Below are 26,419 nucleotides of genomic sequence, written 5' to 3' on the forward strand. Positions count from 1 at the left end.
TAGATAATTACTTTGACCCCATGGAGGATCAAAGCAGACACTCAGAAGATGACCAAGTCCAAGCCTCTGTATCCAAAGCCTCCAAGAGAAATGGGAAATGGTCTCAGGCTATGTATGGTAGAGCTCAAAAAAGATTTTGAAAATCAAGTAAGGGAGATAGAGGAGAAATTGGGAAAAGAAATGAGAGTGATGCTGGAAAAATATGAAAGCCAAGTCAGCAGCTTAGTTAAGGAGATACAAAAAAAACTGAAGAAAACATTATAAATCAGTTTAGGTCAAATAGAAAAAGCAACCCAAAAAATTAATGAGAAGAATGCCTTAAAAAGCAGAATTGGCCAGATGAAGAAGAATATAAGAAAGCTCTCTGAAGAAAACAGTTCTTTCAAATGTAGAATGGAGCTAAAGGAAACTGATGTCTTTGTGAGAAATCAAGAAACAATAAAACAATACCAAAAGAATAAAAAACTAGAAGAAAACATGAAATGTCTCATTGTAAAAGCAACTGACCTGGAAAACAGATCCTGGAGAGAAAATTTAAAAATTATTGCGCTACCTGAAACTCATGATTAGGGAAAAAAAAAACCTTGACTACATTTTTAAAGAATTTCTAAAGGAAAATTGCCCAGATATCCTAGATGCAGAGGGCAAAATAGAAATTGATGGAATTCACTAATCTCCTCCTGAAAGAGATCCAAAAAAATAACTTCCAGGAACATTATAGCCAAGTTCTAGAACTCCCAAGTCAAAGAGGATATTATAAGCAGGCAGAATGAAGCAATTCAAATATCGTGGCACTACAGTCAGGATTAAACAGGATTTAGCAGCATCTACATTAAGGGCTCATAGGGCTTGGAATATGATGTTCTGGAAGGCAAAAATGCTTGGAAGCACCAAATGAGAGATGAAGAAATTTACTGAGGGTCACAATGATAATAAAGTGTCAGAAGTGTGGAATGGCTCACATACCACAGAGATCAGATGTTTTTTGTAAATGAGTGGAAGTAGCTGAGCTTATTTGAGAGAAAAAATTTCAAAGTGCTTTTTTCTTTGCAACTTTGTAGTTATAACAATTGTTTTTCCTGGATCCATTCAGTTAATTTATTTTTTATCAGTATAACAGAAAATAATGATTTGAACATTCATATTTAGGTCTTTTTTCTCTTTCATTGATCACTTTATGGGATATATACTTAGTAATGGTATTACTGAATTAAAGGATATACAAAATTTAGTGATTTTTTTTCATAGTTCAAATTGCTTTCTGAGATAACTGGACAATTAATTTACATCCCCACTAGTGGTGCCTTAATATGCCTTCCCTCCTTCATTCTCTGTTACTTCTAATTTTCCTTTTTTGGTTATTTTTGTCAATCTCATTGGTCTGAATTAGAAACTCAGTTGTTAGTTTATATTTATTTTATTTTTGTTGAATTTAAAAGACAGTTCTAGCTTTTTTCAATGTGGTTTTTGAGAGTTTAGATTTCTTTCTTTGAAAATTGCAACATTTTAACCCTTTTAGTGGGTTAACCCTTTCAGGGGTGTTATATGAAAATGGAAATATGACCACTAAATTATTCTAAAGGGTTCCCTGTGGTCCACATATTGACTCAGAAAGACCACAAGTTAATACTATCTATGCATTATTATTGTATTCTTAGTTATTTTGTTAACTATTTCCTATTATATTTTAATCTGGTTTCTGCAGCACTTGAAAGTGTTTTGATCACCTGACCATTTGTTTAATATCTCTGTTCTAATTTTCCAGGTGAGACAATTTTTTTTTTGAATAAGTGGATCCACATGAGTAACTGTTGCTACAAAGGTAGATGAATTGCCATAAGTGATAACATAAAAAAGACACTATAAAATTTTGGGGAGAAAATTTTGTAAGAGGTGGGCAAGTCAATTGGGGTGGCTAGGTAGCACAGTGGATAGAGCACTGGCCTTGGATTCAGGAGTACCTGAGTTCAAATCTGGCCTCAGACACTTAATAATTACCTAGCTGTGTGGCCTTGGGCAAGTCACTTAACCCATTGACTTGAAAAATCTTAAAAAAAGAAAAGAGGTTGGCAAGTCAAATATATTTTAGAAAGACTTTTTCCTGTGATTTCTGAGAAGAAAGAAAAAGGAACTTGTTTAGCTTATTTTCTAAGTGATTGAATTTAACTGTCATTGTAGGGAGAAATATGAAGAAGTTTCCAAAGGGACATTAGTCAGTATCTGGAGTGACTGTTTCCTAGAAGTGGAATTATGTATTACCATATTATTTTTATCATCATAATGAATAATAATAGTTTTTAATGGCATCTTAAAGCTTCCAAAATACTTTACATCTCATTTGAGCTTCTCAAACAGTCCTGTGAGATAGGTGCAATTATTATTCCCCATTTTTAACAGATAAGGAAACTGAGGCATAGAGATCACCAAGATCACATAATGCTACTTGAGACAAGATTCTCACATGGGTCTATAAAAGGAGTTTATGGTGACTGTAAACTCTGATATAGTCAAATATTGTAAATAGCTATTTTTATTCTTGATTTCTTTTTGCTTTTATAAATGATTGTTCATATACCATAATTTTAATGTTTATAAATTACATAAATAATAATGATTCTTGGGGAAGAAGTTTCTTTAATAGAAGTTTGAATCAACTAATTGCTGAGAAAGAGATCGAAAATGAGTAAGGAAATAACTAAACATGCCTTTTGATCACTATAAACAACCTCACTTCTATACTGCAAAGCTGCTACATTGGTAAACCTTTTGTTTTCTTGCCTTGTGTAGATAGGCTGGGCAGATTGAAAATGATTCACCTGTAGTGTTACTAGGTTACTCTGTGTGTTGTCACATACTATAACAAGATCTTTTCAGAGTTAAGTCACACGTTGTAAGAAGGCATTCCTACAAAAAATCACCTGAAGAGTGAGAAGTCCAGAAAGGAGTCCATTAACTGTCTACAAAAGTCATGAGGGAAGAGAGCAGAGGAGCTAGTACTATCCTTCTAAAACCCACATTTCCTACTGTTGTGTGTCACAGTGTGTAGCTCCTCTCCCATGAGGCGGTGTGGACTTTTACGGGAATTAGGGTTGCCTAGACAACAGGTTTGTAAACTTAAGCTCCGAAGTGGGCATGGAGCCAGGGATTGCTTGATGGGGAATTCTTCCAATCAATCCTTAGTGTTACCTGTGGGCCTGAATCAGGGAGAGCCAACCAGCCAATCGGCTTGGAGAGGGAGAGCCTCGGAGGCTGGAGGGAGTTGGGCAGGTGGATCAGGGAGGAGGAGCCAAGATGGGAAGAGATGGCTTTTCCCACTTGCCGGAGGCAGCGTCCATAGTTTCAGTTTGAAGAAACTGTTTGCAGCAGGTTGACATTTAAGGTAAATTAATTGCTTGTTATGTTATGCTACCGTGATCCAGTTTATTTTCTCCTTTCCTAAAAAAAAGACGATAGATATTAAGGGAAATTTTCAAAGAGCGAAAGTATTCATCTGTGTTATTGTTGCTACTGGGATGTCATCCTTAGAGGTAAACAGGTGCTAGGTGCTGGGGGAGGCTCTTGTAAGGTTTTCTGAATGAGCTAATAAGATGCCACAGAAATTAAAATCATAAATTGCAAAGTTAAATCCCATTCAATGGGGGGGGGTGACCATCAGACTTAGCAAGACAGCAAGATGCTGAATCAGGAGTCACTTGACCTTAGTTTAAAGTTTAATGTTTTTCTGACTACCTTTGGTGTAATTTTGACAAATCCCTTAACCTTGCTCCACATCAATTTCCTCAGTTGTAAAAGTATTTTGGACTTGATGTTCCTTCTAGCTCTAAATCTATAATCCTATAAGGAAAGTCTTTTTACTAAAGGAAATGATAAGATAACTATTTGTTAAACTCATAGTAAAGGAGATTCCTGCTTTTGGATCCAGGTAGGACTAGGCAGTTCATGAGATTTTATAATTCTTTTATTATCCTTGATTGAACACTGAAAGGACTTCTAGTTTACTCATCTGTCAGGAGCATTGGCAAACTGGAATCCATCTATTTTTAAAGATCTTGTTTTCTCTTAAGTCTCAAAAAGATAGACTATCCTTTCACTTTATTATTGTGAATTAGTATATGCCACTATAGCTGGTATTGTTTTGTATCAGGCTTGATATGTTTATAATTGTTGAGGAAAGGCTACACAATTAAATAGTGGAGGAAGACGGAATGGGAAAGAGGGAGGGGAGAGGAGAAATAGTGAGTGGTGTGAATGGGGCATTTATTTGACTTTGACTCATGTTATTTTTCTAAACCCTCAAAATTTTTAAGCATGTTTCTGAGTAAGATTAACACTTTATAGTAATACTCTTTTTCTTAAAAAAATTCACTTATTTTTGTTAGGCTTTGTAATGGAAAATAACTATTTAGACCCAAGAAATCACCATTCAGAATATAATGATAGTAACAACAACTGCTTGCATTCATGTAATATTTACTAATATTGTTATTATTGAAAATATCATATATGATGCAGAAGCAAAGACATATTTGTGAAAAGAGGACTGATCCTATTTGCAAAGTGATTAGGTCTTACAAGAGGAACATATTCAATCAGCAGGCATTTATTATGCACCTACTGTGAATAGGTAATCTGTGGTAGTCACTGAGGATACAAAAACCAAAAAACCAAGCAAGCCCTGCCCTCCAGGAGGTCTACTATAGCCTCTATATGTATTAGCTCATTCACATCTGCTCATGTCAGCCTGCATGGAAGAAGCCTATTTCAGGTTGACATCATGCTTTTAGTTACTCTATGGTTTTCCTTAATTTTCATTTTGGTAATATTCTGACACAGATGGATTTTATTTCCAATGTCATGAGCTTCCAGGCTATAAGGTCAAGTCACATAAAGCTTTTTTAAATGTTACTGGCTGAAAGATGTAATTATGAGCAATAAATGAATAAATACTGTGCTGACTGGGATTGTAAAGGAAGTAGTGGGTTAAAAAAGTTGCTTAACATCACAACTATTTCTGTATGAGATCCCTTTCCTTAGCACTGAATCCTCCCTTAAACAGATTAAAAGCAACCAAGATGGCAACTGTATCTGACTAATATATAAAAATTCTATTCTCTGCTGAGAAGAGAAAGGTATGTTTTATTATCTGTTCTTAGGGCTCAACTTCTTATCTCCTCTTTCTCTTCAACATGATAATCTACATTATTGTGGTTGTATGTGTTATTTGTTTGATCATGCCTTCTTCACCCTTAAATTCATATACCTCTCCTTGTGAGTCTCTGAATTTTCCATTTCTCTCTTTGCAATAATATTTCATTACATCATAGACCACAGTCTTCAACCACTAGATATACTGATTTGATTTGAATATCTACTTGGTGGTGTCACCCTTAGTTAAGGTCCCTCTGACTTCAGAGAAGGCTCTGCCTACATAAAAGATATATGGACACTGATTTCTATTAAACCTCGAAGCTAGGTTTGCACTGGGATTATTCATGCCAACCTTGGATGGAAAGTTTTACATGTGAAGAGCTATACAGTGACCCCCTTCACTTTATATAACAAATGTATTTCTGAAAAGTTGCCAGTTTACCTAGATACCTAGAGCAGGAAGGGATTTTTAGAAATAATATATTCTAACATTTTAATTTTAAAATAATAAAAGAGGGATTCAGAGAAAGCAAAATTTCACCTTTGGATTCCATAAGATCATCTTAATACTGTTCACTCTTTTCCATGTGGAAGGAAAGGGAATCTGTCAATGTTGGATGCATGGCTTGTAAATTTCCTTCCTTCCTTCCTTCCTTCCTTCCTTCCTTCCTTCCTTCCTTCCTTCCTTCCTTCCTTCCTTCCTTCCTTCCTTCCTTCCTTTCTTCTTTTTACTGGAAACTATGATTTTATTTAAACTCACATAGAGAAATGGCAGCATAGTTGGATCTTAAATTCACATTTTTCTAATTTCAACCTGTCAGCCTCTGATTTCCATAAGTGGCATCACAGTTCTTAGGAAAGTCAGCATCCAGGAATAGGTTAATAGGGGTGGTTGTGGGTATGTGGGTAGCATTGAGTTGTCCAGGTTAGAAATGGTCTAGGGTAAAGGTTAAACCAGGGGAGGATTAAAAAATGGTGAAGCATATATTTATAATGTAACCTTACTGCTATCATTGGCATCAAATAATGGCATTGTGGTATTGACCTTTGGCTGGTTTCTGGCATTTTAAGGTTGTCTAAAAGAGTATATATATTATGCCAGGTACTTTGTTGGGCCTAGGGTTACAAGGACAAATTCTAAAGATCAGAATTCTCTCTTTTTCTTTTAAGAAATTAAATTCTACTGAAAGGGTTTACATTTATGATATGAGTAATTGACAGTGACTACTTGAAATAATGTAACTAAATAACTAATTCAGGACCAGTGGTCTCTCCCCACTCCAAACACTTATTATTTCAATGGTCAGATGCATGCCTCCCAAATTTTTGCTTTCCTTCTTGTGGTCATCTCTTTAGTATGCTAACTTTCTGTCTCTTTAGCATCAAGATCTGGCAGATTGCCCTGGTTGGGCACAAGTTGTGTTTTACTGGCAGATCCCTTTGGGACACAGTCCAGAAGAGAAGAGGAACACAGTGACATAGGGAGAGATATAATTACTTAAAATAGACTGAAATTGCTGTGATCCTCAGTAGACAACCAATGAGATGAGAACTCTTTATCCCACAAGAGTCTGTCTTTTTAAACCTGGGAGTATTTTGCTCTTTATTTCAACTCCTAGGACATTAATCCAATAAAACAACTTTATAAAGTCTTATACATTAAAACTTTTAATCATGGGAAATTGGAATTGTCCTGTGTAGACTAGATCTACGATCTAATTATGATTATTTGAGTTTTTACATGATCCTACCAACTTCTACTAAGTCCAAAGAGGTTTCTTAATATAGATCAGTGAGTTCTAAATCACTTCCAGATCCCATGAGGAATTTTGTACAGCTCACTTTCTACCATGTGAAGGGGGAGGACATTTGTCAGTGCTGGATGGATGGCCTGAGAGTTATTCTTATTTTTGGTCTGAAACTATCATTTTGTTGGTTGGTCAGTCAATAGACATTGAGTGCTTACAGATTGTATTAAGTTCTGGGGCTACAAAGAAAGACCAAAGACAGTTCTTGCTCTGAGAAAAAATACAGCTTAATGGAAGAGGTACCAAATAAACAAGTATGCACAGAGGAAAATAATTAATAAAGAGAGAAGGCACAAAAATAAGGGGAATCAAGAAAATCTTCTTATAGAAGGTAAAATTTTTAGATATCCATGAATGAAAGGCTGCTGGAGGAATTGCCTGGAACTGAGAGATGAAAAATCACATTTGAGGTCACTTAATTACTGAGTAAGTAGAAGGGAAATAAGAAGATGAAAAAGTGGGAGGAGCAGATTATGAAGGGTTTTAAAAGCTCCATAAAGGATTTTAAATTTGGTCAGATCTCTGCCATAAGAAGGTCACATTTACAGTTACATGAAGTATGAATTGGAGTGGGGAAAGATTTGTGGCCAGGTGACCAATCAGCAGGTCATTGCTATGGTCCTGGTGTAGGATGCTGAGAATCTGCATCAGAGTGGTAGCAGAGTCAGGGGAGAAAAGGGGTATATGTGAGAAATATAAAGGTAGAACCAACAGGATATATCAATAGATTAGATATGGTAGACCAGAGAGTGGAGAGGAATCAAATTGAGGGAGGTGGGGAAAAGATTAGGTATGGGACATTTGAGGAGGGATGAATAGATTTGCAAAAAGTTGCTGTGGGGAGTGAGACAATGAGTCAAGTAATGAAGTATAAAACAACGGACTTACTGTAATAAGGGTCCAGTTGAGATTATTTAACATAAATGAATAATTAATTTAGTTAGCATAATTTTGTGCTTTTTCTCTGGTTTTGTTGGGTGGAAGATAATGGATGATGGAGTAATTAAGGGTGAATATATGTGTGTGAAAATTCCACTAATCAATAACTTTGTATGTACATATATATGTGTATGTATCCATACACACAAATGTGTATATACAACCATATACTCATCTATAGACATGTATCTAAAAATCTATATATACTCATATATATCCATAAAAATCTATACTTATCTATATGTATATACACATATTTAAAATTTTTCAATCATTTAATCAGCATAATTTTAGCTTCTTATTCTCCCACCTCCCAATTGAAACCCAAAGAAAAACACACTCCATTACAAACATGTATATTCAATAAAAAAATAAAGTTTTTTTAAAAAATTATATCATTTGTCACTCTGAGTCCTTCATTTCCCTTATCAGGAGAGAGTAGCATGTTTCATCAATAATTCTTTGGAATTATGGACTTTTATTGCACTGGTCAGATTCCTAATTCTTTCAAATTTGTTTGACTTTATTATATTACTACCATTTTATAAATTATTTTTCTATTACTGTTCACTTTACTCAGCATCAGATTATACAATTCTCATATTTCTCTGAAATTATCCCCTTTCTTATTTTTTTATACAATAAAATAGTATTCCAAGGAAAGAGAGTTGAGTTACTTCTCTGAAAACATTTCCATTCCTTTTCTCCTTCTCTCCCCACCCCATGCCTGATATTCCACCCCAAAATTGAGAGAATTTATTAAGCACTAATTTTATGCAATCCAGAGCAGCTAGATGGTACAGTGGAGTTGGACCTGGAGTCCGGAAGACTCATTTCCTTAATTTCAAATCCACTCCCAGACATTTACTAGCTATGTGACTTTGGGCAAGTCATTTAACCCAGACCACTCCAATATCTTGCCAAGGAAATCCAAATTGGGTCACAAAGAACAGGGACCTGCCTGACATGACCATACATACATACATACATATATACATGCATGCATGCCTGCAATACATCATGCTGGGCATATGTGTGAGCTAGTGGAGATAAGAAATAATATAATATAATCAATAAGGAAGCCTTTCAAGGTAGAATGGATTGTCCTAAGAAGGAATGTGTTCCTCCTCACTAGCAGTCTTCAAGCAAAGACAGGATGATCATGTGTTTTTTTAGGGTTTTTTGCAAGGCAAATGGGGTTGAGTGGCTTGCCCAAGGCCACACAGCTACGTAATTATTAAGTGTTTGAGAACAGATTTGAACCCAGGTACTCCTGACTCCAGGGCCGGTGGTTTATCCACTGCGCCGCCTAACCACTCCCAGGATGATCACTTGTAAGGGAGTTCTGGAAGGCTTGTCCATCTCTGAGTTTCTGTAATTCTGTGAACTTGTAAAAGAAATTCTTGCTTTCACAGAGTTTCAGTCTACTAAGAGTAATAAGACATTTGCACAAGAATAAATATAATACATGCCTGTGATTTTTCTTTCTCTGGAGGGGTCTCTAGGGGAAGGTTCTTTTCGCTATCAAAATAGATCAGTAACTTGAGAAGAGAGGCAAGAGAAATGAAGAGAAAAAAGAGAAAGAAGAAAAAGAGGAGAGAATAAAAGAGAGAAAGAGGAGGGGAAAGGTGGAGAGATGCTTCTGTAGAATCTACAAGTCTCCTTTTCCCTGACTTTTCACTGCTATTACTTATTCTCAATCCCCCTTGTATCATGGGTATTAACACACACACACACACACACACACACACACACACACACACACACACACACAAACACTCCTTCCTCCCACCATTAGTTCATAAGCTCCTTGAGAGGTCTTTGCTATACACACATATGTCTCTTTGTGTGTGTGTGTGTGTGTGTTTCTTTAGTTCTTAGCCTAAAAAACACCAAAAACAAATTGATGTTTTTATATCTCTATGAGTGTTGAATATATACTTCTTTCTTCCCCTACACAGTGAGCTTATAACAAAGATTAAAAAAGGAAAAAATTCACAAAACCAATTAAACTCCCCCTCTGAAAATGTGTTACTGCATTTTCTTATTGCTTTTCTGGGTTCAGCACTAGCCATTTTAAGCATGCATCATTCAGTATTTAAAAAAAAAATCTTTTAGTTTGCATGTTATGTATATTATTTATATTGATGTTTCTGTGGATAGAGAGTGCTAGACCTGGAGTCAGGAAGATCTGAGTTTTCTGCTTTAAATCCATAAATCCTGCCTCAAGCACTTACTGGGTATGTGGTCCTGGGCAAATCACTTAATTACTGTCTACCTCAGTTTCTTCATTAGTAAATTGAGGATAATGATAGCACTTGCTTCATAATGCTGTTATGAAAATGAAAGAAAATGTTTGTAAAGTACTTTGCAAACTTTAGATTGTTATATAAAAACTATTTATTATTTTCTTGATTCTGTTTATATAAGGTATCAATTCATGCATCTTCTCATCTTTCTTTGACTTCTTTATCCTTACCTTTTCTTATGGCACAATAAAATTCTATAATAGTCATATGCTAAATTTTGTTTAGTGATTTGTAGACACTTATTTTACTTCTAATTCTTCAAGCAGTGTCATACCCACAGTAGGAACTAATATTTATTGAAAGGCTATATTTAATGGAAGTTTCTATGAAGCCTTGGTTTTTGGTCTGAAGGCTTGTCTTTGGATTTTCAGGAGCTTGGCTTTTTGGGATAGTTTGGGAGATTTCTATTGAACTCGGACCCTATCAGTGAATAGTTCAGTGATAGAACTGTAGGTTTCTCTTTGGTGTTGGGATTCTTGCCCTAATTATTCCTCTGCAACTTCAGATTGGGCTGGTAGTTGGAACTGAGACCTAGATCTGTCCCTCAAATTAGGGCAGCTCAGCATAGCACCTAGGCTCTATGGCCATTCCTGATCTTGGAATGCCACCAGTTCTGGTATACATTTTACTCATCAGTCAGCCATAGCTTTGTACTCCAGTGCAGAGTTGTGAGCAGTGTTATTATCTGTTCCTGTGCTTGCAAGGCACTGGTTCCCTGGTTTGGCTCTGGATCTTTATCAAGAGTCCTTGCCTTGCTCTCTTTTCAGTCACTGATTTGTACAATACTTGTGTACCCCTGCATTCTACTTATACCCTATCTTCAATGTCTACACATCCTTCTCTCTCTCAGTCTCTTCCTATGGTAAACTTGACTGCAAAAATGAAATCATGAACTTTTATTGCTTCTAATTTAACAGAATATAAATTACCCACTGCACTATTTCCTTTTATTTCCCCAGCAGATATCTGTCTAGTGTGGAGAAATTTTGGGTGGGTGAGTGTGAAAGTGGGTTTTGAGGTCTCCCCTCAAGTGAGATTGGGGGATAGGGTCTATCTGGGAGAGGGAAGAAAAGTGGGATATTCACAAAAAGATTAAGAGAAGAGGGAAATGGGGAGTTCTTTGTCATTCACTCCACTTTGCACTGTCTTCCTTTAGCCAGCACAGTTTTAGATGCTACTGTGATACTCTACTGTAAGCTCTTAAATTATTTAGTACCACTAAATTATTTGATAAGCACTTAAAAGATTAAAATAATTTTCTTGGGGTGGCTAGGTGGTGCAGTAGATAGAGCACCAACCCTGGAGACAGGAGAACCTGAGTTCAAATTTGGTCTCAGGCGCTTAGCTGTGTGACCTTGGGCAAATAACTCCATCACTTAACTCCAAAAACAAACAAACAAAAATGATTTTCTTTAAGGTTTACTCAAGTTTTGTTTAAAATGAAAGTTCTTTTTCTTCTTTTTTTTAATGATGTTTGAGAATCTTTGGTTGATACTCCAGTCTCTCTCAGCTGTGGGTTCTTCAGGGTATCACCATCATCATCATGCATTTAGAACTGGATATTAGGAAATGATCAAGTCCAATCTCCTCAATTTATAGATGAGAAAATTGAGGCCCAGAGATGTGAAAGGCCTTGCCCACATGTCGTAAATGGCACAGCTGGGATTTGAACCCAAAACAACTATCCTGGAACTCCCAGATTTCTGCAGGATTTCCTTATTATCTTCCCATAGACCTTACCACAAAAAAAGCTAATATGCAGGAAATTAAAAACTGTGAATGCTTAGGAAACACTGGAAAATGTAAAGCATCATATTGTGAATTTAAAAGTATTAACTAATATCTGCTCAGCAGTAGTATGCTGCTTTGCTATCAGGATTGTCAGTCACTAATATTAACTCCCTCCCCCTCACTTTTGGGGGGCTAGACTACTTTTCCCCTTGGTTGTAAATGTCTCTTCAGTCATTCCCTAGCTGTTTTTCTGGGAATGGCTATCTTCTCAAATCCTCCCATCAAAACTATGGTGAAGGCTCTGTCGCATTACTACTGTGAGGTAGTTTGGTGGAATACCCTAGCATCTTGTACTGGCTGCCCATCTTCCTTTGGGTACCTCTAATTCAGTCCTGTGGCTTTTCCTTTGAGGTCTTCTAATTTTCCAAATAAAATGATCTATTGTTTTTAATATTGACTGGCCTACAAGAGTCTTTTGCCAAGTACTTCTAGACCCAGTAACAGTCCCTGGCAGGAGGCATGAATGAGTCATGATCTGTGTTGTTAGAAGGAACACCCTTAAGGACTGTGGTCATAGTTCTAATGGAGTCAATCCTAAATTGGTACAAGTCATCCTTAAACCTTTTCCCACTTCATTTTAAATAATATTTGGGTAGTAGAAAGAAGGACTTTAGGGGCAAGATTAGAAGCAAGTCATCTTGAGCCTGAACACAGACCAAGGGAATGTAGAACTTAGGAAGAGAAATACTTCTACATAGCCAGACAATGTGGAATCATGAAGCAAAACATTGTCATGGCATTGTGCTTTTGTTTAGTGCTGACAATACCCTCCTACTAGTTTTCTCTGCCTCAGTTCTCCCCATTCCAACTTCTCTATAACATAGTTACCAAATTGATACACCTGAAGTATATCCCCCCCAAAATGTCAGGGGTCCCTATTGCTTTCAAAATCAAATATAAACCTCTTATTTGTCATTTAAGGCTCTTCATGATTTGACCCACCTCCTTTTTTTTCAGTTTTTGTTAAAAATAACAGCTCATAGTTTGCTATGCAATCCCACCAAAGTGATTTTGTTCCTTAACCCTGTCATTTAACTGCTGTGACTAGAATATACTGTCTCCTAACTTTTGTCAGAATTCTAATTTCCTCCCAAATTCAGTTCAAGTGAAGTCATGTCCATGATATTTACCTCTCTGAGAAGAGGAGGACACTGAAGGGTGAGTTTGTGCCTTAGAGTCAAACATTCCAGCCACTGCTTGGTGATACCCCCTTTTCTCCTAACACAACATTTGGGATCCCTCTCACTGTGACACTGAAGTTGGAAAAAATCATACAGGGGTTGGGGCAAAGGAATCCTGATACTAATCCTGCCAGATCCACTAATTAAAATTCACATTTCTTTTTATACTTTTCCCTTAAGGTCAATTTATTTGTTTTTGTCCATGTCTGTTTAACTCATGCTCTCCAGTTTCTGTACCTGTAAGCTGGTTTTTTGTCTTGATTGAAATATCTTTCTCTATTTCTCTCTATTGAGCTTTGGCCTTCCCTTTCTTTCTCACACTACTTGAGACTCTCTGTCTCTGACTCTGTTTTTCTGTTTCTCTCTGTCTCTCATTCCCTCTATGTCTCTGTTTTTCTCTCTCTTTCTATTTTCTGTCTTCCTCCTCTCTGTGTTTCTCTATCTCCTCCCCTCTTTGTCTATCTCTTTCTCCTTTTTAACCCTCTCCCTCCCATTTTCTTTTTTTAATCTCTCTTTCTCCCTCCTCTCTATATCTGTCTCTATCTCCCTGTTTTTCTAACTTTCCCCCTCAGTGCCTCCCCCTTTGTCTGTCTTTCTCCTTTTTAACCTTCTACCTTTCATTCTCTCTCACTCTTACTCTATTTCACTCTCTGTTTCTCTGTTTCTCTGTTTCTCTCACTGTCTCTCTCTGTTTATCCTCCTGTCTCCTTTTCTCTTTTTCCCTTGCTTCCCCTCCTTTGCCTGTCTCTTCTTAATTCTCTCTCTCTCTCTCTCTCTCTCTCTCTCTCTCTCTCTCTCTCTCTCTCTCTCTCATCAGATGATACATTTGACTCCTCGGGGCAGGTATTGGGGTTTGAAATCAGGAACTAAATCTTAGCATTGTCTCTGGGCTGAATTACTGTCATGACCTCATTGACTGACCACTCACCCCAGTGTAGCTGGGAAGGCAAACACAAAGCTTCAATAACAATAGTGCAATAGCTTGGGGTTGGCCCCATCGGGGGACATACTTGCCAGTACAAAGGGATGCTCCCTAGGCTTTTCCATTTCTCCTTCTCATTTCCCAGTGGCACTGATCTGGCTTTTATTTCCTGTTGCCTGGTAAATATACTTCATTTTGCTCTAAGGCCCTGCTTCTGACAAAGAAGGCAGCACTGTTAATAGTCTGAGAACATGGGGAGGTTCTGTTTGTCTTTCTTTGTATGCTCTGGTCTCAGCACAGTGACTGGCCATAATATGCATTTCATTATTGACTAATTATTTGACATGTTGAAAGTGAAAGATCTCAGTGCAGAGTGTGTTTGGGTGACCCCCTACGCAGTCGGGACCCAGCAGCTAAGAATCAGAAATTTGAAGGTGGATTTGGGGCCCATTTGCTAGAATGACATCTGTGTAATTTATCTACCTGTCACCAGGGGGTGCTCAAAGACAGCTTAATCGGCAATGGTTCTGGGTTATCCAGAGTTCTTTCTTTAAAGATCAATCAATTTTATTCTATCTTTAGCACATCGTCGGGGACTGCTCTGACCATTTATTTATAAGCATCCCAAGCTCCTTCAACTCCTCACTCACTCCTAGAATCATCTGTTCCATCCAAGAACAGCAGAGCATAATTGAACAGGTGCAGGAAGCTGGGATCTAATAATCAACCAACCAACCAACATGCATTTATTAAGCACCTAGTGTATACCAGTCACTGTGTTAGATGCTAAGGATACACATCAAATGATTTAATCTCTCCTGGCAAGGCAGTCATATTCAAAAGACTAAGACAACATGTCCACATAGAAAAGTAAATTAAAAAAAAAATCAAACGAGCAATTTTCCAGGAGAGGTAGAGGAAGGCCTGGTGACCAGCACAGCAGAGTCTCTTGGGTTCATTGTCTGCAATTCAACTCTGACTGCTGAAGCCTACTAACTCAGAGAAGAGCTGACCAGGCCCTTCTATTTGGTCAGGTCTGGGAAATTTGCAGACACCATCCCAACACACAACAGCATTGCAGGAGGAGAAAAAGAGTCATTTGTCTTTGGATCCCTGCCTGAGGATTCTGACCCATAACTGCTGCTCCTGCACTTCTGCAACCAAGCCTATTCATTTTAAGAGGGAAGAATTACTATAGACTTCACTTTGTAGTACCCAAAGCTTGCTTGGTGAGTTTATGAGTGTGTATATGTGTGTGTGTGTGTGTGTGTGTGTGTGTGTGTGTGTGTGTGTGTGTGATTGTGTGTGTGTGTGTGTGTGTGTGTGTGTGTGTGTGTGATATACATCCTTGTGTGGTGTCTTCTTCCCCTTTTTGTCTTTATAGTCATCATGGAAGTAGAATGGTATAGTCAGTATCTTAGGTACATTATTCAGTATCATGAAGACATGTATCCTTTTTCAAAAATTTTGGGGTCTAAAAACTGGGAGTGTCTTATACAGTGGTTGTTGATTTTTTAACTTGCATTTCCTACTTTTTCACACTTGTTGTCTTTGCGCTCATTGTTTTACATTTGTTACCAGTAATATTTAGGTTACATTTTGCCACATTCTGCCCAGAAATGGCTCAGAAAAGACTTTTGTACAGTGCTGAATTCAAGTTCAAAGTGACCTAGTTTGCAAAAGTGAATGGAAATCCTGCTGCTGATCCTCAGCTTGGTTGTTCTCCACTGAGACAACAATTTGAGACTGTCTATGGAAAGAAGAAACCCTACTGAAAACGCCATGGCAGAAGGTTATGAGAAGCAAGTCAGCCAAATGGCTTGATCTAGAGAGGGAACTGAAGAGATGGATGGAAGAGCAAAGGGTCAGTGGAATTCCTGGGTCCACAAAGTTAGTTCAATATGAGGCCAGAAGAATGCTTCTTATATATGGGGAAATATGGTACTTAGAAGCTGTATGATTCTGAGCAAGTTAAACTCTTTGAATTTTAGTTTTCTCATCTATGAAATGAGAGTGCTTATTTAAGGTCCCATTTAGTTCTATATCTATGGTACCCCCCATTTTGGGAATGGGAAGAATTGGAGTCAAGGGAAAGAAGAGACTTTTTGAGCACTTTCAAACATAGTCTAGAATGAGCTACTTTATATAAATCCTGTAAAGTGGATATGAGATACTTAGTACTCAGGCCTGTATATGAATGATTGAATTATAACTGAGCATTTAGTTTTTTAGTGAATTGTATTTTACAACTATTATAGTCAGTTGTTTTGAGGATGTCTATCTAATCAAATTGACAATGATGTTATTTCAGAAAGAGCCCTGGATTAAACATTAAACATTAAACTCTAACCCTGCCATAATGATGATGATGATGATGATAGCAAACATTTATATAACTTTATATAACAGTGCCAGACACTGTTAACTATTTCACAATTCATCCTGAGAGGTATTTGCTATTATTATCCCTTTTTGAGGAAATTGAGGCTAATAGAGAATAAAATTATTCACATAGTTAGTAAATGTCTGAGGCCAGAGTGGAACTCAGATCTTCCTGATTCTAGGACTACTGCCCTACAGAACTGGGAATGTGAAAGCTTCTAAGTCATTTCCAAGATACTGTGAAGTGTGCATTTTATAAGGAAGAACTCAGATGTATGAAACCATTAAAGGTTTGAAAAATACTTTCCCCACAACCCAATGAAGTAGGGAACCGAAGTTTCATTTCTCTCATTTTTACAAATGGAGGAACTGAGTTAGAAAGATTGCAGAGGAAGGAGCTCAGGTTCAGATAGGTTCAAACTGTGGTTCTGTTACAAGATTATAGATGGAGAGTTGAAAGGAGCTTTAGATGCTAATTCTAGCCTAAATTGAGGCACAAATAGGTAAGACAGTAATTTAAATGGTAAATAGCAGAGCCAGGATTCAAAGCCAGGTCCTGACTCCAAGTCTAGTGCTCTTTCCACTATGCCATGGTAACTAGGTGACTTCTACTATCCCCTAGTCCAGAGCTTCAAACATGAGGTCCATATAGTCCACAATATTCCCATGGATAGCCCAAACCAGATTAAAGTATAAGTTGGAAATATTTAAGAAATAGATAAAATGCAATAAAACATAGAGGATATTACATTTAAAACTAAGTTCAATCCCTGCAGGGATTTGTATATATTCATTCTTTTTGAGTTTGACATCCCTCCACTGCCTTTACTCCACCATCTTGGCTCTGCCTCCTCCCTAATTCTTTCCCCGGCCTGATCCATTCAGGCTTCTTCAGGACCCCAGACTTTCCAAGATGGAAGGGACTACAGAGACCATGAAATACAACCTGAACCTATAGAGGAAACTTCTGTGTCACTGAATGGAGTTCCTCCTTTTGTTTGAAGATCTCTAGCAAAGGGTCACCCTTTAATGCTTTAGAGATGATGATTCTGATATTTATCCTTGTTATTGAAGAAGACATCAGGGAGGTGATGTCATGACAAGCACATGAATTGGATCTGAGAGGGGTGGGGAGGGGGCTGTGCTATGTCACCAACCTCACTTTCTCCTTGAGAGTCATCTGGGTCCAGGGGCCAGATATGAATCAGGAGGACTGGAGATGGCTCTGGATGCAAGGCGGTCAGGGTTAAGAGACTTGCCCAAGATCATACAGCTAGTATGAGTCAGGTGTCTGAGACTGGATTCAAACTCCCGTCCTCTTAACTCCAAGGCTAGTTCTCTATCTACTGTACCACCTAGTGGTCCTTAGAGAACTATGCCACTTTTGGATAATACAGTTAAGTACTTTCCTGAAATAGTGACCCTTTGCTCTCAGTTCAACCAATCCTAAGGAAAAATGTAGAAAAATCTAATCCTTCCTCCATGTGTCACCCCTTCAAATACTCAAAGAAGGTAGCATAGCCCAGTCCATTCAAACTGTTCAACAAGAAGCATTTGTTCAAGGCCTGGTTGGGGTGCTGAAGATACAGAGAAAAAGCAAAACAACAAAAACAAAACCTCAATCTTTGCCCTTAAGGCAAAGGAGGAAACCACATGTAAACAGACATGTATATACCTGATCATTTGATGAGTGAACCCTAACAACAAAGGCAGGGGGAAGAGGAAAAGCTTCCTGTAGGAGGGAGCCCATCCACTGATCCTTGGGGGGTTCATGCCAGACAAGAGGGACAACTTGTTCAAAGATTTGGAGGTAAGAGATTGAATACAGAGTTTGGAAAACCACATGTAGCTAGATTGGCTGAAACAGACACTATTGAATGGAAAGGTGGGTTGGAATCATTTGTGAAGGAGCTTGCTGAGGAGTTTAGTTTTTTTTTTTTTTTATAGGCAATAGAGATTTCCTGAGGGATCCTGAATAGGGGAATAGTGTGGACTTCTGCTGTAGGAAGAACATTTTTCTCAGTTTTGTGGAGATTTGGTTGGAGAAGGATGAAAGTTAGGAGATCCCATCAAAAACCAATTGTAATAATCTAGGAGAGAAATAATGAGGAACTGAATTAATATACAAAATGTCTTGCAAATCTGACTTCATATGATCTTTACAACAACCATGTGATTATTAGCACTATTATTGTCAGTATTTTTTCAGATAAGGAAAATGAGACAGAGAGAGGTTAAGTGACTTGCTCAGGTCACACAGCTAGTAAGTATCTGAGGTAGAACTTGGGTCTTTCTGTCTCCAAGTTTTGTCCTCTGTGATGCCATTTCTCAAAGTGGTTGAGCCAGAGAAGGGGACAGATATAAAATAATATTGTGGAGATAGGATTGACCCAACTTGGCAACAGATCCAGTGGAAGAGAAGGGGAATAATAGTGAAAGGTTGAAATCAGGTCCTCTTTCAAAGAACTTGAATGAGGATGCTGTGAGCTTGAGGTGTTTGAAAGTGGAGACACGATTGATTAGTTCTTCCAGTTGGTGGCAAATGTCTTTCCTAAATGAGTGATTATGAATTCATTAATTAATTATATAATTAAGTGGTAATCCATCCTAGTATCAGAGTTGATGTCAGAGAAAGGAAAACAAGACTTAGGTGTCCAAAAGACCCTTCATCAAGGAATACATAGACATACATTCATACATATATGTATACATACATACATATACAACTTAAATATGGTGATTATAAATATACATATATACATTTAGTTTCTAGCTGGTTATTAATATATATTTATAAATAGTCTCTAGTTAGTTAAATTAATATAATAGCCTCTGGTTGATTATAAATATATAGTCTCTCTCTATATAAAATATTTATATAAATATTCAAATTGGTGTCTACATTGGGTTGATGATATGGCGATTTCCTAATTTGGGATTGGATAGCAGGTCAGACGTCAGCTTCCAAGCTTTCCCTTTTTCTGTGGGAAAAATACCCTATCTAATGGTTCTGCCTTTCTAGGTGATGATTGGTGGATCACAGGGTATCATTATATACCCTCCTTTGTGCATTTATTTTCTGAGCGTGGTGATAGATTGAGGGGAATAAGAGAATGAGATTAAAATGTTTCCCAGTTTAACTCAATATTATTAATAAGTGAATATGGAGAATCTTACTTACCATGCCAGGTGTATTGTAGCCATCTGAGTCAAGATAGATATTTTATTTTTGCAGTTATTAGAATTAGAATGCTGTTATTATAGAAGAGGATTCATATCAGATTACTTGCAGTCATGGGGAGGGAGGAAGGGAGGAAAGGAGGCAGAAAAATGTGGAACACAAAACCTTACAAGAAACTGAATATTAAAATGTATTTCTACATGTAAATAGAAAAATAAAATGTATAAAAAGTCGCAGAAATCAACCATAAGCCAGATACTATGAAATAATCCATGACAGTCATAGTTTAACAGGCCCTACAACAGAGCTGAAAACAACCAGAAGAATGCTGCCAATAGAAGAAGAGAAAATAGGTTTGAAAGAGTGGGATGTTGGTTAGGATTTGGACAATCTGAGTTTGGGATGTCTATGTGATATTCAGTTGGGGATATCTAAAAGTCACCTGGTGATACAGACCTGGACTCCCTAGCTGGGAGTCATCTGTAGAGATAATGATGCAACCCAGATCTCTGGAGAGAGAAAAGGAGACTCAGGACAAAGCTATGGGACTGGTTCCACCCCAGTTGGGAGGCAGGACTGTAATGATATTCTGTCAAAGGAATCTGAAGAATCGCCTAAAGAAGAGAAGCAGGAGGGAGCCTCATATATCACAGGAATGAGAGAATATAGAGTAGAAAATTGGGGGGGGGGGCTGGTCCTCAATGACAAATGCCCTGTAGAGCTCAAAAGGGAATGGGGTTAAGAATGGGCCTTCGCGTGGGCAATGAAGACATCCTGGGTTACAACAGAGAGAGCAATTTCAATCAAATGATGAGGTTAGAAGCCAGACAGCAAAGGGTTGAGAACTGAGTGGGAGGAGAGGAAACCAATGCATTGAGGGCAGACAGCTTCTCCAGGATACCACCCTCTCCTCCCTCCTGCACCCCATGTTTCTTCAAGTGGTCGTCTTTTTTTCTTTTAGCATGATCTTCCATCACCTCATGTTGCCTCACTCTCCTGTGGACACAATACCATTTTTCCAGTGTCCTTTCTAAAATGTGGTGCCTGCAATGAAACAGAACACTCCAAGTGTGGTCAGAGCATGGACTACTAAAATGACATCCTCACCACCATTGCTCTGCTTAAGACTTAATCAGCTTTTGCAGCTGCTCTGTCATATTGTTGAGTTTGTAGCCCAATAATATTCCCAGATCTTCATCTAACCATCTCTTCTCCACCTTATGCTTGCAAAGTTGGCTTTTTTTTTTTTTTAAAAAACTGAAGTCCAAAAGCAAAGACAGGCAAGGTTAACCATGCAGATCTGGTAACAGTATACCATAGTATCATATCTCCCTTCTGGGAGCTGGCAGTACTGTCCATGTTATCTCATGGCCACAATACACTCTTGATCCATCCATCAGCCTTTTTAAAGTGCTTGCTGTGTGTTAGGTATTATGTAGGATGCTGCAGATAATTAAGAAAAAAATATCAAATATTTATCCTCATCGAACTTAGTGGGGGAAACAATTTGTGCACATACCCATTTTTATATTTATATTTATAATATATAATATATAATTAATATATAATATATAATATATAATATATAATATATAATATAATAATTTTAAGTGAGAGGCACTTAAAGGTATCATGTGTGAGGTGTGATTAGAACTGTGCTTTGAAAGAAGCTAGGGATGTTAGAAGGGTATTGAAGAGAGGTGTTATTGATATGGAAAGACATAAGAGATGCAATTTTAGGGTTGAAACAGAAAGGTTGAAACAGCCTCTGTTATGATTCCCTTTTAAAGATGTGAACACTGAAGCAACAGATGGATTTGAATGACTTAACAGAAGGACTAGTTGGAAGAAAAAAAAATAAATGGATCAAAGGAAAGGGAATGCAGAAGAATAAGGAAGAAGAAAGGAAAACTGTAAATGGAGGCTGTACCAGTGAATCAAATTAGTTCCAAAAGCAAATCAATAATTCTATAGGGACAAATTTCAGGCTGCAAATGCTAAAAAAAATCTGTGGTAGTAGACAGAGAGAATGGAACTCATCTAGAAGGGAAATTGGGAAGCCTATTTTAGAGTTCAGTAAGAAGCAAAATAAGGATGAACTTGAAGAGGCTTTGATTCTAATAGATTCAAGAGTTTAGTCTGTAACATTTGAGTTGTTCTAGTTTCCAAAAGGAGCCTCCAATAAGGTTTAGTTTTTTTTTGACAAAATCATGGCACAGTGATCTTCACACTCAAATAGAAACAAGGCTATTAAACCAAGATTCCTAGCATTCATATTGACTTAGAAAACCAGAAATTAATATTAACTATGTTATATTGTCTTTCAATTTATTTTTGTTAAATTTTCCCCAATTACATTTTAATCTTTTCCCAATTATATTTTAATTCTCAATTACATTTAATCTCAATTACATTTCCCATTTATATTTTCCCAATTACATTTAATCTAAACTATTTCATAGTATCTGGCTTATGGTTGATTTCTATGACTCTTTTTATATATTTTATTTATATAGTTTTCAACATTGTTTCTTGTAAAGTTTTGAGTTCCACATTTTTCTACCTCCTTTCCTCCCTTCTCCCCCCATGACTTTAAGTAATCTTATATAATCATTTTTAACATATTTCCATATTAGCTCTGACTCCTTTTCATTAGAGTATGCATAAAGGATAGGGTCACTTCTTAGAATGGTGTTAATTTCAAGGACCCTCTGTTTTACACTTTCCTTCCTCTCCTACAAGACCATTTCATTGTACTTTCTTCCCATCCATTTCTCTATTTAGGAAAAAAAAATTGGTTTTTCCTAATGTAGCACTAGTCTCAAAGTCCTTGCTCTCTACTCATTGGTAGAGTTGAATGTTGGGGCTGGAGAGAATGGGAGAGAAGAGAACTCTTTGGTCTTCTTCAAGTCTTCTAGGAATCTTCTTTTCTTCATGTAGCTGAGTCTCTTTGGGCTCCCTGGTCACTTAGATTTCAGGGCTGGTATTTACAACAAAGGACAATTCTTTTCTTGAAGACCTTCAGTCAAGGGGAACCTGCCTACAATCCTTCTAGGCAGTCCATTGCTCTTTAGGATATTTCTCATTGCTTGGATGTAAGACAAAAGTCAATTTTCTGCACCTTCTATTCACAATTGCTAGACTGGCCTGACCCTCAGGAGCCAACTACTCTATTGCCTTTTCTGCCCAAAAGAATTGAGAGCAACTATCACAGGTTCCATAAAACCTTCTCTTCCTTGGACTCAACATCCCCATTTCTTTGCTCCAATTTTCATGTGGTATGTACTTCCCACTCTTAATCATCCTGTTATCATTCTTGGGACACTTTCCTGCTCATGTTTGTCCTTCCTTAAATCAGAGGTCTGAACTGGACACAATGTTCTAGATGTAGTGTGACTAGAATGTGTCAGGGTCACTACCTTGTGATGTTTAAAAGCTCTGAGAGGCATCATTTCTGGGTAATTTAATGATTTTCTTAATAAGACTAACATCTTTACTAATAAAACAGATATCTAATGCCAAAGATCCCTTATGATGGTGAACTCATGGTTTATATACCCTTTGCAAGAGTGGGTGTTCCCAAGGGTAGTAATCAACTCTGATTGGTTAGCAATGAAAAAATGAATATTAAAAATGAGAGGTAGGTTATATTCCATTGAAGGTCTTCTTGATCAATCAAGTCTTGATCAAAGAGACTTTATCAATTTCCATGTCACCTGTCTGACAAACAGGAGATTCCACATTTTCCCAGTTTTGTCTGAGTAAACACTATGAGCAAGAATCCTCCCAATTAGCCTAAATTTAGAATTTCTTTTTCTGTCTTTGATTTGTTCCTTGGTCTGGATAAGTCTTTGAGAAAGATTTTCCATTTGAGTGATTTCTGGATAAGAAGGTAGAAAAGTGAAAAAAAACCTTTGTCTTGGTTCAATGATTAAATATTAAAACAAGAGAGAAATAATCATTGTTCTCAATCTGCCTTGTAACATTGTGGTGCTTTGCTTATATGAGAGGGAGCCACATCAGAAAGGCCAAGAGTTCTCACAGTATCCAGGCCATTAACAACAGTCCTGTTTCCTATTAAATTAGACAGTGAGGGTAAACAGTTTTGCAAAAGGCAAGTGAGAAGTATGTCTTTGCATAACATTCCTCTCATCATAATTAACAGTGTATAAGACATGCCAATCTTCATTTCATATCATGATCTTCCCCAATTATGAAGGACAGCAATTAAATCAATAAATTAAAATAACAGATTATGTTGATTCTCTTTTTCACCTAGATTTCTCCTTGTATCCATCACCCTTCTCCTACCAAAGAGCCATCCCTTTTACTAAAGAATATTTTGAGGAACAGAAGAAAGGAATATGACCAATATATTGAAAAAAATGGACATTTTATGCAGTGTTCAACATCATTATACTTCTACCTTTGCCAAGCAATAAAAGGAGATGACTTCTCACATCTTTTCTTATAGGCCAGGCTTGCTTTTTTATACTTCTGAAATACTTAATTTTGATTATTTTGAGATTATGGTCTTTCCATGTCCATTTATATAATCAACGTGTCTATTATTCTGATTCCTCTGACTTCATTCTACATTTATTTGTTTAAGTCTTATTTTTTTCATACAGTTTGGATGTCTCAATTTACCCTGTTTTCTAATTATTATTATTTTTTTGCCTGATGTGATTTAATGGGGGAGTTTCTGTAAGAAAGCTTTCTCTACCACTATGTAGATCAGCAACTGATTTGTAGTTTAGATCTTGGGGAGTTGCCTGGCATCATTGAGAAGTTAATTGATTTACCTGGGGTCATACAATTATTTGGAGTCATTATGGGACTCAAATCCAAGTCTTTCTGCCTCAGAGGAAGTAGGTTCCTTAACTTCTACCTAAGCTATCTCTCTGGTTTTCATTAGAATTTGATAAATACAAACTAATCAATAAAGGAAAACCTACAGGCACAGACAAGTTCAATTAAGACCAAAGAGCTAATTTCAGTAAAGGTAAAATCAATAGAGAGCTAGTTCCTATGGGTCTTGTTTATCCTTAGGCCTGGCAGAAGAATGCAAAAGTGAAGAGCCAGGTCTCTTAAGAGCAAGAATTAAGGCAGGCAAGGGGTACATTCAAAAGCATCATAGAGGGTTTTTTTATTCCTAGAGTAAAAAAATTACAATTTTTGAAATATATGGCTCAACAAACCCAGTGCCTGTACCCAGGAATGGATAAATAAGTGATACATATTCTAGGCACATTGTCCATATTCATAGATATTAATTGAACTGGAGCAAATTGATTGTGGGAAGCTCAGGATACTGAGCCAATTCTTGTGAAGGTATGAAAAAGCAAGCAATGAATAAGATGTAAATTCTGTTCAAATAGAGGATAGACTGCATAATTTATTTTTTCTAATGTATAAAGTGTTGTGACTAGGTTTTTCGCCCCAGCCCTCTTGTGCAAGGCAGAGTTCCTCAGGAAAGATTTGGCGATTTGTGAAAATCCTTCAGATGTCTGGGACTGCAAGGCATGACCGGGAGATGGCGATGCAGGCCAAGAAAAGACTTGCTACAGCTTCAGACCCCATTGAAAGACTTCGACTCCAGTGCTTAGCCAGGGGGTCAGCAGGAATCAAAGGTCTTGGCAGGTAAGAAGGAAGGAACCAATGATAGTCTGGTCAGAGCCCTAGACTAGCACTAGGGGGTAAACCCTGGTTTTGCCAATAATTCAGCAACGTGACCTTACATCAATCATTTTGAGCTTTACATTGAGAAGCTATGTGTACTCAGAAAAATAATCACTTGATCTCTTTGAATCTTACTTTTTTTGTCTGCAAAATGAGGATAATTACACTTTGACTACCTATCTTTCTCCAACATGTGTGGGGCATCATGCTAGGTGCTGGAAATACAGAGAAAAGCTTATCTAGACCCTATTCTTGAAGGACATAACAGTGTGATAAGGGAAAAGGACATGCTTTAAAGGCAGGAGACTTGAAATAAAAAAAAAACCCAGCACTGTTGCTTCCCACCTGTGTTTGCCCCTTGGCTAAGCCCCTGAGTCCACTGGGCCTTGGTTTCTTCCTCTGTAAAATGAGGTGATTTGGCTGGAGAAATGTCAAGGTCTTTCCTACCTCTAAATTTTGATTTTATCAAAAGCTAATTAAATCTGAGTTATTGCTCTTATTTTTACTATAAAATAAGGGTGTAGGGTTAGATTATTTTGTAAGACATTTGCAATTTTTTGATTTTTAGTGGCTTTTTCTGCCATACCTGAAAAGGACTGTTGAATGTCTTAACCTCAATATGAAACAGTTTTATTCTTTCCATCTCTCCCCTTTTCTCTACTCTCTTAAATTAAATTAAAAAAAAAAGACTCAAAATTCTACCTAGGCTCTGAGTTTATCTTTCTTTGTTTCCTCTTTGACTCTGAAAGACAGTGGGTTTTTGAAAGCACAATGGGTCCCTTTCCCATTTCATTTGAGCTTCATTTAGTCATCTTGTAGGCCCTTCAAATTGCTCAAATATTTGATTCAATTAATAAATCAACAATAAGCATGAATTTATTAAGCATCTATATACCACATGCTAGTCACTATGCCAGATGCTGGGAAAGCAAAAGACAAAAAAAAAGAAAGGAGAAAAAGAAAAAATACAGGCAGTTCTTCCACTAAAGCAGCTTATGTTCTGTCAATACACAGGGCAAAAGTGGATGTCTTTTGTTCCCTTGGCAACTGCATAACTTTAATATAAGAAGAAGAAC

The 26,419-nt window shown here is 37.2% G+C and overlaps 1 protein-coding gene across 7 annotated transcripts in view; it reads left to right on the forward strand.

The window, feature by feature from the left end:
- Positions 1–2,952: 2,952 nt before the first annotated feature.
- Positions 2,953–26,419, forward strand: part of CAPSL (calcyphosine like) — a 39,744-nt gene continuing 16,277 nt past the window's right edge. The window contains exons 1-2 of one of the 7 annotated variants that reach the window (XM_074199959.1): positions 2,953–3,104; positions 25,094–25,304. In XM_074199959.1, coding sequence (XP_074056060.1) covers positions 25,168–25,304 — 137 coding nt within the window. In that variant the 5' untranslated portion in view covers positions 2,953–3,104; positions 25,094–25,167. Of the gene's footprint in view, positions 3,105–3,132; positions 3,380–14,540; positions 15,963–16,016; positions 18,291–25,093; positions 25,305–26,419 lie in introns of those variants that run through there. The other 6 variants (XM_074199952.1, XM_074199956.1, XM_074199958.1 and 3 more) reach the window with 6 other exon arrangements.

This window comes from Macrotis lagotis, chromosome X, assembly GCF_037893015.1.
Source record: "Macrotis lagotis isolate mMagLag1 chromosome X, bilby.v1.9.chrom.fasta, whole genome shotgun sequence".
In the NCBI taxonomy this organism is placed as follows: Eukaryota; Metazoa; Chordata; class Mammalia; order Peramelemorphia; family Peramelidae; genus Macrotis; species Macrotis lagotis.